At 45.5% G+C, this 13,355-nt stretch overlaps 1 protein-coding gene across 2 annotated transcripts in view; it reads right to left on the bottom strand.

Moving 5' to 3' along the window:
- The window catches only part of LOC311530567 (L-amino-acid oxidase-like), a 50,548-nt gene that overhangs the window by 23,035 nt on the left and 14,158 nt on the right, over positions 1-13,355 (bottom strand). Inside the window, exons 4-7 of one of the 2 annotated variants that reach the window (XM_084647359.1) lie at positions 11,618-11,819; positions 7,960-8,013; positions 6,218-6,351; positions 2,277-5,496 (exon numbers count right to left, since the gene is read on the bottom strand). The exons of the other annotated variant lie outside the window; for it this stretch is intronic. Of the exons in view, the coding sequence (XP_084503485.1) occupies positions 4,683-5,496; positions 6,218-6,351; positions 7,960-8,013; positions 11,618-11,819 (1,204 nt within the window). The 3' untranslated portion in view covers positions 2,277-4,682. Of the gene's footprint in view, positions 1-2,276; positions 5,497-6,217; positions 6,352-7,959; positions 8,014-11,617; positions 11,820-13,355 lie in introns of those variants that run through there. 2 annotated transcript variants of the gene reach the window in all.

The raw sequence follows: 13,355 nt of genomic DNA, 5'->3' as shown, positions 1-13,355 counted from the left end.
TGGGAGTCACATACTGAGGCGAGTCCCAAGGAAGTTCATAGATACTAAGGTCAGAAGGGACCATTATGATCATCTAGTCTGACCTCCTGCACAATGCAGGCCACAGAATCTCACCCACCCACTCCTGAAAAACGTCACCTATGTCTGAGCTATTGAAGTTCTCAAATCATGGTTTAAAGACTTCAAGAGCAGAGAATCCTCCAGCAAGTGACCTGTGCCCCATGCTACAGAGGAAGGCGAAAAACCTCCAGGGCCTCTTCCAATCTGCCCTGGAGGAAAATTCCTTCCCGACCCCAAATATGGCGATCAGCTAAACCCTGGGCATATGGACAAGATTCGCCAGCCACATACTACAGAAAATTCTTTCCTGAAGTTCTCCAGGTTGATGGCCTGGAAGTCCACAAACAGCAGCAGCTCCATCTTCCTATAGACGGAGAGAATCCCAGAAGGCTAAAATCTGACATGGAGCTTCTGCACTTGGAGCTGGCCTCCGGGCAGGGTCTATATGGCCATGCAGAAGGACATGGAAAGCCATACTTAGCCTTCAACGGGCCATATTGTCCCTGCAGCTAAGTTTCGCTTGTCTGGGAACTCCAGGACAGGGGATGAATGTCTCTGGCTGAACTCCTTTTTTTTGTACTCCCCAGAATAGGTGGGGTGGGCATTTGCAAGAACCTATTGATGAGGTCCATGGGTGGTGGGTGATGCTTCCCTTTGGGGAGGCTTGCCCCCCTGACTCATCTCTTCTGGCTGAGGCCCTGCCCCATCTCACTACTCTTAGCCCCCCCTTTCCCCTAGCGCTCGGAGCAGGGGGCATGAGAGCTTGGCTTCAGCTGGGGTCAAGCTCTCAGCCTCAGCTAGGACCATGGCAGAGCTCTCTGCCCTGGCTGGGGCTCCCCCATTTTGCCCACGGCCCCGTCCATGGCCCTACCTCATTCTGCCCCTTCCCCTGCAGCCCCGCCATGGTTCTGCCCCCACTCTGCCTCTCCCACTCAAGGCCCCTCCCCTGCATGCTCCTTCCCCGCTACCCCTCTGCTGTGGCCCCCAGAGCAAAAAAGCTCTGTGCCCCCGCCGTGGCTCTGAAGCCATGGCAGGGAGTGAGATCTCCTCCAGCCCCAAGGCTATGGTGGGGGAGATTTTTCAGGAGGCTCCAAATTCGCCATTGCTCCTCCCTGCCCTCTGGTGGCATGGGGTTTGGAAAAGCTTAGCCTCCCCGGCCCCCATTATGTGCTGCCCGTGACAAGGTCCCTCTATCTATTTGCCAAGGGGCCTTTTGCAAGAGTCTCTACTGGTGTAAGCATAAATCGGGGTCAACTTTTATAAATTTGCCAGGTACCAGTTCGATTTTAAAGCCCAAAATTAACAAATAACATTTGCCTATTTTTGGTAAATATTATAGTTTGTATGTGTATGAAATTTAATAAAGCCACCCCAACTCCAGGGATGGTTACCTTACTAATTGTAATGATAGGATCACCTCAGGTCAACTTTAACCTTGGACAGTTTTTCTCAAATCAGGACATTTTGCTATTCTTAAGCAAGCAAACAGTTTTATTAATTCACCATCAAGTCTATGAGTATACAGTCAACAGTTTAAAGAAGGCTTGTAGATTAAGTTTGGATGCTAGCAGTTCCAGGCACGTAATGAATACAACATACAGTTGCGAAAGCAATTGACATAGGCTAATGCTGGGGCCAAGCACAGAACAATCAAATTGTCTACAGTTCTTTCTCACAACAGTTACTTTATAATGTTCAGTTATCAATTCTTTAGGACTTCGAATACAGTTAATGTATATAATATAACTCCTAAGGGAATTAAAGTTGCACTTTATCTCCTGCTTTTGATGAATGTGCTTAATTGCTGCTAATTAGTTTGAGAGGGACTAGTTTAAAACATCAGAAGAAATCATATAAAAGTAGACCTACATGGGAATAGAATTTTCCATTTCATAATAAATCTTGTAAGAGTTCAGAAAAGATAGGTGGTCTTCCTGGCTGCCCAGGGGGCTCCCACGCAGCCAGCCATACAGGCTGCTTCAGAACCAGGAGTCCCTGAGACCCTGACAGCTCACCTACCATTTAGCTGCCTGGTGAGCTAGCTTTTAACCTATGTGTCTGCTGTCATAGAAAATGGTAATGGAATTAATAAATTCCTGCAGAACATTGGCGCTGACTCTGTGGGTGCTCTGGGGCTCAGCACCCAATGTCAGCCCTGCCGATCAGCTCCTCCCCCTCCCCCTAGTGCCTCCTGCCCACAGACAACCCAACCAATCAGCTCCTCCCCCTCCCTCCCACCACCTCCCTTCTGCTGTGATCAGGTGTTCAGCAGCGTGCAGAAGGCACTGGGGGGAGGTGGAGGAGCAAGGGCATGGCACGCTCAGGGGAGGGGGTAGAATGGGGTGGGAAGAGGTGGGGCAAGGGTGGAGTCTGGAGAGTGGTGGTCAAGCACCTCCAGGCAAATGAGGAAGCCAGCGCTTATGCTACAGAACATCTTGGTTCCTTTGAACCAGCATTTTCTGATAGAACTCTGTGCTGACCTACCCTACCTAAAAGTTATTCTTTGAGATTTCCATTCAGCCCACCAGTTTGGACATGTAAAGAATAAACCAGCATCTAGCATTATTCAATCAAAATCCTAAAATTCAGTTCTTCTCGGGGTAGTTCGCGAGCACAGACTCAGTGCAGCTAACTTTACAGGTACTTATATTTAATAAAGCAAAGAGAAATACAGTCTCTTGCCACTTCCTCTTAGTCCTGGTAACTGTGAGACGAGGAGAGAGGTTGTTCACACTGGCTTGTCTGAATTATCCAGTCACATTTTTGGGGATGAGCAGCTCTTTGGTGTATTCAGGAACTCAGACGTTCCACTCAATGGTCTCATGTTTCATACCCTTTCCTGCAGTCTTTGGAGAATGGTTATCGTCTTATTTTTATATTAAACTTACCATTGTTCTCTCACATTCCTGCTCCTCCAGTTTCTCTGCTACTTCCTTCCATAGCCAGAAGAAAGCATTCATGGCACTTATTGGATTTTTTTCTTGTCAGATAATTTTTTTAGGTTTTATTCATTTCAGAGATTGTATTTCTCTATTAGCCCCCATTATTAATTAGAATTTCCCCTTTTAAGTAATTCCTCTTAATAGTCGAAAGCTATACATATTAAGTATTTACAGCTTTCACTGTTTGCTTTTTTTCTTCTTCCATACAATTCATAGACAAGTTTTTTACATTCTTTGATTATATTTGATACATTTCATTTCACCTTCTCTTGGGGTTTACAACAAAATAAGAGACATACTATTGGAGGAATAAAACAGATTAGGCACATGTAGAGAGATGGTATATCAGATTCATAAGGCAGACATGAGTACAAGTTTTTTGGGTTTAATTTGTGGTGAAAGGCAGGTGGTTCATATTCTGGGGGTATCAAGACCTTCATCCTTCGGTTTCTTGGGGATGAACAGCAAGGGTTTTTGTTTTTTGTTTTGTTTTCTCTAGTTAGTTCAGTCATGCAGTTTCCACTCAGATATCTGGGACTTGATTCAATCAGTGGATGCAACGGGCCACTCTGTTTAGGAAATAAGGGTTTTACCCTTATTTTTCAATCTTCCAGGAGGATGCTTCAGCTAGCAATTTCAAATTTGGGGGATTCCTTAGACAATGCGATTCATACCTTGGGATGTGGATTGATATTCTCCTATAGTTTTAATTTTCTAGCTAGAGTTAGAAGTGGCGAGGCATGATTTTGGGGTAAACAGAGGTGTGTGCAAAATTTCCTGTGTCATTAAGAGGAAAATGGATTTGGATTTTACCCTTGCAAACTACAATGGCATGTAGTTATTAACAATCTATCCAAGGAATAGTCAACATCTATATACATCACACCAGCTTCCATCCAAGTAGACCATGGAATGACCACAACTGTAATCAAGGCTCAGGATGAGCTAAATGGCTTCCTGCTATGCACCGCATATCACCGATGGACAGATTGTGTCTTTGAGGCACAGACCTGAAGACCTGTGTCTTTGAGGCAGACCTGTGTCTTTGAGGCAGACCTATCTATCCCATCTCAAGAGGAGCTTTACAAGACAATTTTTTTCTCAGAGATCTTCAACGCCCTCCACCCATTTGGAGATGAAGACTGTTCTGTGCAGCCATTCACTTCTGCACCTTGGGGAGTGCCAGAGTGGTTGATAGGATCTGCAAGGGTGCTGGAATTGTGGCTAGCTCCAGAAGCGGGAGGCAGAACAACCACAGTTTCCATGCAACCTAGCCAGGAGGTTAGAATGTGATTCAGATTATGTGCCTGATCAGGGAAATCGGAGGGAGTAGAAACCCCCTTTACACTCCTACATGGGCTACCCAGACCTTGGAGTAGGACACCTAGGAGTAACTGAGGCTACTTGCTCACAAACTGCCTTCCTGGAGCATGGGGGAGTTAGGGGACTGGGCACAACCTGGGTTTCACCTTCTGGTGGCCGAGCACAGTGACTGAGGCAGTACAGCAGTGTGAGTGTAGCAGTCTATTCCTGGTGCAGGAATCTTATGCACCCCCACTTCAGGGCTGCACATAAAGTCACAATCCAGTGATGCCTGGTGATTTGCGGTGCAATTTCTAATTCCTCAGTCAGTACTGATGCGTCCCCAATCACCCTTATTATAATTATTATTACTATTAATTACAATTCATTGTCTTTCAGCTTCTTCTGCTGTCGCCCAGGCAATGCATTGATAGCACCATGGATGTTCCTGGCTGCTCTCACAGCAGATTTCATAGAAGTTTCGATCCAGGCGTGAGGCTGGGCTGTGTGTTCTCCTGAAAAATGGACCCTCCCTTCATTCTGAAACAAAGCCTTGGAGTAGTCAACAAACTGGTACGGGGTGAATGAAACATATCCTCCCATTGAATATTTGTCCAGGCCCCATTTCTTGATCACGTGTTTATTGCAAACCTTCCGGATATAATTCTTGGGCACCTGGTGGATTTCTGCCAGGTCCTCCATCACCACATCAACACACTTTTCGTCATCGAGGGGAACGAAGAATTCAGCATCATCCACCCAGGTGTAGGAAGCCAGGATCGCCCCCGCCCCACTGGGGAAATTGTGGCCGGGGTAGTAGATGACTCTGGAGGGGCGATCAGTGATTGACCTCCCGTTATAGATTCCATCCTTCTCCCAAAATTTTTCAGAACAGATCAAAAAAATCTTAGTGGCTCTTGCGTAGTGAATAGCACGCAGGGCACGGGTCTTTTCAGCAGAAAGAGGTGGAGAAAATTTAATGAGCCGTGTGGCTTTTGCTGTGGCCGTGACAAGGACATAGTCGGCCGTCACAGATAAGGGGAATGAGGTGTGTGGCCTGCGGTAAAACACTTTCACTTGGTCATCATCTTGTAGTATCTTCACTACCGGGGAGTTAAATATAACGCCCCCGTGAATATCCTGGTAGAAAGCCTGCGGAAGCTGATCGAATCCCCCCGTGATCTCATCGAAACTGAAAGAAAGGTGGGGAAAAGATGATAGTCAAACAGTTACACCCTCTGACCACAGTTATCTGAGAGAATGTCACAGGAGTAATAAGCAGAGCTTGCATAATGGGAGAGAGAATCTAGCCCCCAGTGACTGTACAAGTGTTTTATTAGAGCGGAATGGTAGGTCTGCAGTAATTAAGCTTAAGGCCAACTCTCAGTTTAAAGCTTAACTCTTCTAAACACTCTAAAATCCTCATGGTTCTCAGACTGCCTTGGAATTAGGTGTGCCTCATGGGGGTGCTGGGTGGAATTAGTGAACCACGATTTGGGATCATTTGACCAAGGGCTTCCTGAAATACGACACAGCTACGGTCCAATATGCCTATAAACCATACTCGCACTATGGAGTTAATTATTGAATTCCATCAGAACTCATACAGTTAGTAGCTGTGGACACTTTCAGTAACGCCCAGCTCATCTCCTGTGAAAGTGTCCCCAGCCTTTCATGGCTATAGCTCTATAGTAATGAACACCTACCCTCTATGACAATTCAGACCATTAGTGCCTACTTCAGAGAAGGCAGCCAGCTGTACTGCTAGACGGGATGACAAATGGATGAGATAGTAGGAGGTTGACAGACAAATGGATGTATTGAATAATGGATGGATACCTAGACAGGTCCTACCATAGACATATTGTGCTTCCTCTTACAAAGCAAGTAAATAAAGATACTTTTCTACTCACCTCTTCTCAGAGAAGGTGGAAAAGACCATAACAGAGTAAAGAAATGACAAGTGGAATAGACCATCTTCATTCATCACGTCACCAATCATATCAATGGCTCCTCTACTTAAATTTCCTTCTTTAATCAAATACTCCTGGGTGGGGAAGAGCAGAGACGGTGGAAGGCACATGCATATTATATCCCCATTGAGAAATGACAGTCAAAGGGATATTTCATTTCAAATGAACACAGGAATTATTCAACATCCATGAGGCAGGGGAGGTGTCAGACCCATTCACTACCCTCCAGTGTGATTTGTCTTCTTCCTCATTACCAATCATTGGAAGTAAGGCTGATGCTCACATTCAAGACCCGATCCCTCATCCCTTTTGAGTCACTGGGCTAAAGCCTGACCCGAGTGAAGTCAATCAGAGCTTTGCCATTGATTTCAATGGGGCCAGGATTTCACCCAAAGTGTCCCTACCAAGATATCATTGTATTTGATTAAAGAACCATGATCCAGACCAAATCTCCTGTGGGGTGAAAATAATGATGGGCAGGGCCACAGAGGAAGGTTATCTCATTGAAATAACTGTGGACGAAGATTCAAGCCATGGCTACACTTGCAGATGTAGAGCACTTTGAGTTAAATCAGCCTTCAGAGAGCACAGTAGGGAAAGCGCTGCAGTCTGTCCACACTGACAGCTTCAAGCTCACTGGTATGGCCACATTTGTGGCACTTGCAGCGGCATTGGGAGCGGTGCATTGTGGGCAGCTATCCCTGCATGCAAGTGGCAGGTGGGAGGGGAGAGTGTGACAGGGAGTGTGTTGTGTGTATGTGGGGGGGGGAGAGAGAGTGGGTTTTGGGCGGTCTGAGAGCATGTCAGCTTGCTGTCTTGTAAGTTCAGACAGCAGTAGACCCCCCTCCCCCCACACCTCTCTCTCACACACACAGCATTTCACAGTAATGGTTGCTTTGTCTTGGAGCAGATAAGCAGCCGGCTGCCAGAAATGGAGCTTTCAAAGGGCATTTCCGCATTCCTACAGCTGATTCCAAACAATGACAAGAGTGGCCACTTGACTTAAGGGGATTATGGGATGTTTCCAGAGGCTGATCAGAGCGCAGTAAAGCAACACCTCGTTCACACTGGTGCTGCGGTACTCCAGCGAGGGTGCAGCAAATATCTTGGAGTACCAGCAGCGCTGTAGCCACGGAGTCAGAGTGCTCTACATGCCTTGCCAGTGTGGACGGGTAGTGAGCTAGTGTGCCCAGGGCTCCTTTATTGTGCTGTAACTTGCAAGGATAGCCAAGTCCTCATAGCCGGACATCACACAGTGAGTTGGGGTGGGAAGAAGAGATGCCAAGTTGGTTGCACAGGACTGGAATAGGGTCGTGTCTTCATGACACACACACTGGGAGTATGGGAGCACCGAGACTGCTCACTTTCTATGGGTTGGAGTTTTGGTTAGGGAGAAGCAGAGATAACATGGGTCCACATCTCTGCCCTCCTCCTGCCAGAAAGCAGAGCCAGGAAGACCCAAGGGGGAAATAGGAGGTGTCCCAGGAAGGCCCATGAAGTGAGCGTGTCAACTCTGCCGGGCCATAGATCTTTAGGAGGGTTCTGATGCATTATCTCCTACCATGGACTGTGTGCACCTGGCAAGATCTATCCCACGAGGAGTTACATTGGCTAACGTGATTAAAGATTTAGAAAATTGGCACCTTTAGATTTAAAGATACTGGAATGCCAGCTTCAATTACCTTGGTGGAAAAGGAGTCATATTTCTCTTTCAGAGCACTGCAGTCTGTGGTCACCTGGGCAGCAAACAAGAAAACAGTCATTTGTTTCATGCTGATGGCTTTACCTTTAAAGTTTATTATTTTCCCTGTATGTGACAATGTACTTATAGGCCGTATCCTAGGGCATAGGCACAAAGGGGGCAGGACATGACATGACTGTCCAGGTGAAAGAGCTGTTAACAAAATCTTTTTAATAGTGCTCTTGTTTTCGGCTCCTACAGTTCCCCAGCTGACTGAACTGCTTTCACTGAGACAGTCTAAACAACAAAAATATATAGACTAAATGTAAAATTTTCAAAAGTGACTATAGGGCCTGTCAAGGTTCCTTCCCCACTCTGAACGCTAGGGTACAGATGTGGGGACCTGCATGAAAAACCTCCTAAGCTTATATTTACCAGCTTAGGTCAAAACTTCCCCAAGGTACAAAATATTCCACCCTTTGTCCTTGGATTGGCCACTACCACCACCAAACAAATACTGGTTACTGGAGAAGAGCTGTTTGGAAACGTCTTTCCCCCCAAAATACTTCCCAAAACCTTGCACCCCACTTCCTGGACAAGGTTTGGTAAAAAGCCTCACCAATTTGCCTAGGTGACTACAGACCCAGATCCTTGGATCTTAAGAACAATGAACAATCCTCCCAACACTTGCACCCCCCCTTTCCTGGGAAATGTTGGATAAAAAGCCTCACCAATTTGCATAGGTGACCACAGACCCAAACCCTTGGATCTAAGAACAATGAAAAAGCATTCAGTTTTCTTACAAGAAGACTTTTAATAGAAATAGAAGTAAATAGAAGTAAAGAAATCACCTCTGTAAAATCAGGATGGTAGATACCTTACAGGGTAATTAGATTCAAAACATAGAGAATCCCTCTAGGCAAAAACTTAAGTTACAAAAAAGATACACAGACAGAAATAGTTATTCTATTCAGCACAATTCTTTTCTCAGCCATTTAAAGAAATCATAATCTAATACATACCTAGCTAGATTACTTACTAAATGTTCTAAGACTCCATTCCTGGTCTATCCCCGGCAGAAAACCAGCATATAGACAGACAGAGACCCTTTGTTTCTCTCCCTCCTCCCAGCTTTTGAAAGTATCTTGTCTCCTCATTGGTCATTTTGGTCAGGTGCCAGCGAGGTTACCTTTAGCTTCTTAACCCTTTACAGGTGAGAGGAGCTTTCCCCTGGCCAGGAGGGATTTCAAAGGGGTTTACCCTTCCCTTTATATTTATGACAGGGCCTAACTCTCCTTTCCAGAAGTGACTTAGGTACTTAAGGGCCAGATTTTCAAAGGTATTTAGACATCTAAAGATGCAGGTAGGCAGCTACATGGATTTCCAAAGCACCTAAGGGCCTAAATCTCATTGAATATTATGGGCTAGATTCACAATGGGACTTAGGTATTGCAATACTCAGCATCACAATGCCTAACTTTCTGCTGTCTGGAAAACTGCGGGAACACAATGCCTGAGTCATGCGCTCAAGCTCTCTACACCGAATACCGCGGTCTAACCGCTGAAGAATGGAATCCACAAAAGCCAGCACACGGAGCCACCTAAGCCAGCCAATGGGAGACACCAAGGAGAGTGAGGTGTCTTAAGCCTCCTCCTCCCCATTTTAGGGAGTTCAGCACCTATCTCTGCTTGGGATTCTAAGCCGTGAGCTCTTCCCACCCACAGCATTTCTAGCAAAGAGCAGCAGCACTGCCCTCATAGCTTGTACCCCAGTGGTTAGTGGATTTCCACAATGTGGGAGACCACCGGCTCAAGTTCCCCCTCTAGCTGATAAGGAAGAGTCTCGCACCTCCCCCGTGAGTGTTAGACTAGGTTTTTTTCCTATCATGAGCGTCTCATGGGGGCCTCCCTTAGTCTCTCCTGTTAAAGCTGTTCCAGTTTGTATAAATAATCAGTGGAGCAGGGGGATTGGATTCTGGGTCTCCCACATGAATGTCCTACCCACTAGATCAGTGGCTCTTAACCTTTCCAGACTACTGCACCCACAGGTGCTGTGGGTGCTGCTGCACCCCCTGGCTTGAAGTGGTTTCCATTATATAGAGGGTTTACAGTTTGGTTCAATGGCTCTCAGCACCCCCACTATACAAATTCATAGAATCATAGAATATCAGGGTTGGAAGGGACCTCATGAGGTCCCAGCAAATTGTCCCAGCAACCCTGATGGTACCCCTTGCAGGAGGCTGATTTGTCTTGCATACCCCCAAGTTTCACCTCACTTGAAAACAACTTGCTTACAAAATCAGGCCTAAAAATGCAAAAGTGTCACAGTATGCTATTACTGAAAAATTGCTGACTTTCTTATTTTTACCCTATAATTATAAAATAAATCAACTGGAATATAAATATTACACTTACATTTCAGTGTGCAGTACATAGAGCTGTATAAACAAGTCATAGTCTGTATGAAATTTTAGTTTGTTCTGTCTTCACTAGTGCTTTTTATGTAGCCTGTTGTAAAACTAGGCAAATATCTAGATGAGTTGATGTACCCTCTGGAAGACCTCTGCTTACCCCCATGAGTACATGTACCTAGGGTGACCAGATAGCAAGTGTGAAAAATTGGGACAGGGGGTGGGGGTAACAGGCACCTGTATAAGACGAAGCTCCAAATATCAGGGCTGTTTCTATAAAATAGAGACATCTGGTCACCCTCCACATACCCCTGGTTGAGAACCACTGCACTAGACTACAGAGTCATTCTCACTGTATCACTCTGGTGGCATCTATGTCCCTTTGTGAATCTAGCCACAGGTGCCTCTCTGCATTCTTTAGACAGTAAATACCTTTGAAAATCTGTCATTTAAGAGTATTTCTACACTGCTATAAAACACCGGCAACTGGCCCGTCTCAGTTCACTCGGGCTCATGGAGTTCAGGCTGCAGGGCTATAAAATTGCAGTGTAGATTTTGGGCAGCCCAAGCCCAAATGTTTACACTGCAATTTTATATACCCATGAGCCCAAGTGAGCAGACACTGGTGTTTTATTGCAGTGTAGACACACCCTAAGTCTCATGCATTCAACTGTAATTTAGCAATTTTGTGTGTGTGTGTAAATCGACAAAGAAAACTAGGGAAACTCTCAGAAGCGAGAAGCTGCCACCTATTCAAATGAACAAATCTCTAACAGTAGTTAACTTCAAATTTTCAACAACCAAACAAATCGGCACCTGGTTAGCCTACCACAGGCATGAGCTGCCACATTGCGAAGACAAGAGGCTGTCCCCTTAATGGTGCTACATTCACCCATGTGTATTGCTAGGACTTCCAAAGGCACGTTCCATGGTTCTTTGTGGTGCAGTAGGCAAAGCCACTTTATATTTCATCCCTGGAACTTGTTTGTCCTCCTGAGCATCGCCACCCAAGGGGAACTGTGGGAAGGCACTGGAGGCCTATCAGCACTCATGGGTTTTATCCTCCATCTTCACTGCACAGAGGGGGGTTACTAGTGCAAGTGAAAGCAAAGTTCAGGGTCCAATGTGCAATGAGTCTGGGCTGAAAAGACCACTAAGTTTGAGGGCCAACACCCAAGTGAGAATCCAGGTTAACTCTTTAGTGAGAACATACCCACAGTTCACGAATCCTTTCCACAACACACATACCTTATCCAGTGTCTGATTATAAAGTTCTCTGGCAGATTTTCCTCTTTCTGTGGGAAGCACGGGGTATTGCAATATATCAGGGTTTCGGTCTACCTCTCCAGCTCTTGCCCTGATGTTGTTAACGAAATACCAGCCCTTGTCATTACTATTATAGAATGGGTTCAGTTTCAGTTTCAGTTTTTTAATAAATTCACGCACAAGCCTAAAGAAAAGGGAAAGAGGGGGGAAAAAAGAGAAAATTTCAAAAATGTGAAAGAAAGTTATATGATTGCGTATGATCCTCTAACATAAATGCCATGATCCTACCTATGTAACTGAAATAATTTGTGTGTAATGACTCCAGACCCACACTTTACCAAAAGTCAATCATGCAGCTAGTGCTGGTCGCTTTTTTTAATTGTGAAAACTTTTGAAATACGGAAGTTATTTCAATTTGGCATCATTCGCATCAGGCTCATTTTCATAAGTTTTTTAATATAAAATATCAAAAAGTGTATTTACTGCAAACCCTGTTTTGCAGAAAATGAAACACGTTGGTAACCATTTCAGTAACGATTGTAAATAAGTTTACAATACAAATTTTAGTGAAATGAAAAATTTTGCTCAAAACTAAAAAAATGTTGAAAATTTGCAAAACAGTTTACATTTGGAAAAATGCCATTTTTTTCCAATGAAAACTACATTTTGCTTGAGAAATTTAGACCTTCTCTCCCAGCATTGTCTGCTCCCTGAACAGTACCATCGACTTCCAGGATAACCGATGAGCAAGCATTACTTCTACTAATTGTAAAATCAGACTTTTCCTTGGTTATTACGAGAGACATGATAGCAAAAGCTGCCCATTCCTAACATTCGTAACAGGAAACAAACAAACAAACAGCCTGGTGATACAGATGCACCTTTAACAATGCTCCTGGTTAGTATAGATGCACAGATTGAATTTAGGGTCCTGTGGATTTAAAACAAAACCCCACTAGTACTTGAGCTAAAGAACCAGATGGAGCTGTCTAAAGGTAGTAGTAGACTCATATAGAGAGCTGATTGGACAAATGGACATTTTATTCTGTGGGAAATGTCAAAATAACAGATTTTGACATTATTTCCATCCCAAACTGGGATGAAAAATGCCGAACCATGTCTCTTCGGAAATGTCAAAACATGTTTGTGTAAGTGGAGTTGTGACCTGGCTCATGGGGTTTCAGGGCCATTCACTCAGATTTGGCCTAACCAGACTCCCGTCATCATGACAGATGGGCCAAACCTGAGTGGCACTGGGATCCCAGAGGTTGCAGTGTCTGGAGCAGGGAGGTGAGCCCAGCCAGCCCCATGGGACAGGAGCTGATACGTGACCTTTTGAAACATTCAAAGGTGGTCTGGAACTTCAAGGTGCATATACACCTCTTTCCTCTGATAATACACATGGGCGGATTCAGAACCAGATCTCCTCGTATCACAACCACAGCTCTATGATGCTCCTGAAACGAATCCCCAGGCCTCCTCAGCAGGGCCGTCCCTACCAATTATGGTGCCCAAAGAAGCCCGAGCACCTGTTTCCCCACCCTGCCCCCCGCCCCCACCTCGGCAGAGGGTCTGGGTTGCACTCAAGGCCAGTGGGGCCGCAGAGGCAGGAGCTGTGGGGGGCCGCTTTGTGGGGCCTCACAAGCCGAGAGCGGCCCAGGGGATTAGCGGGGGGCCTGGCACTGGGAGCAGGAAGCAGAACAACCTGGGCCCAGCCTGC

Source organism: Lepidochelys olivacea (genome assembly GCF_965140295.1).
Source record: "Lepidochelys olivacea isolate rLepOli2 genome assembly, chromosome: 14".
Classification (NCBI taxonomy): Eukaryota; Metazoa; Chordata; order Testudines; family Cheloniidae; genus Lepidochelys; species Lepidochelys olivacea.
This window is presented reverse-complemented; position numbering and strand designations above follow the sequence as displayed.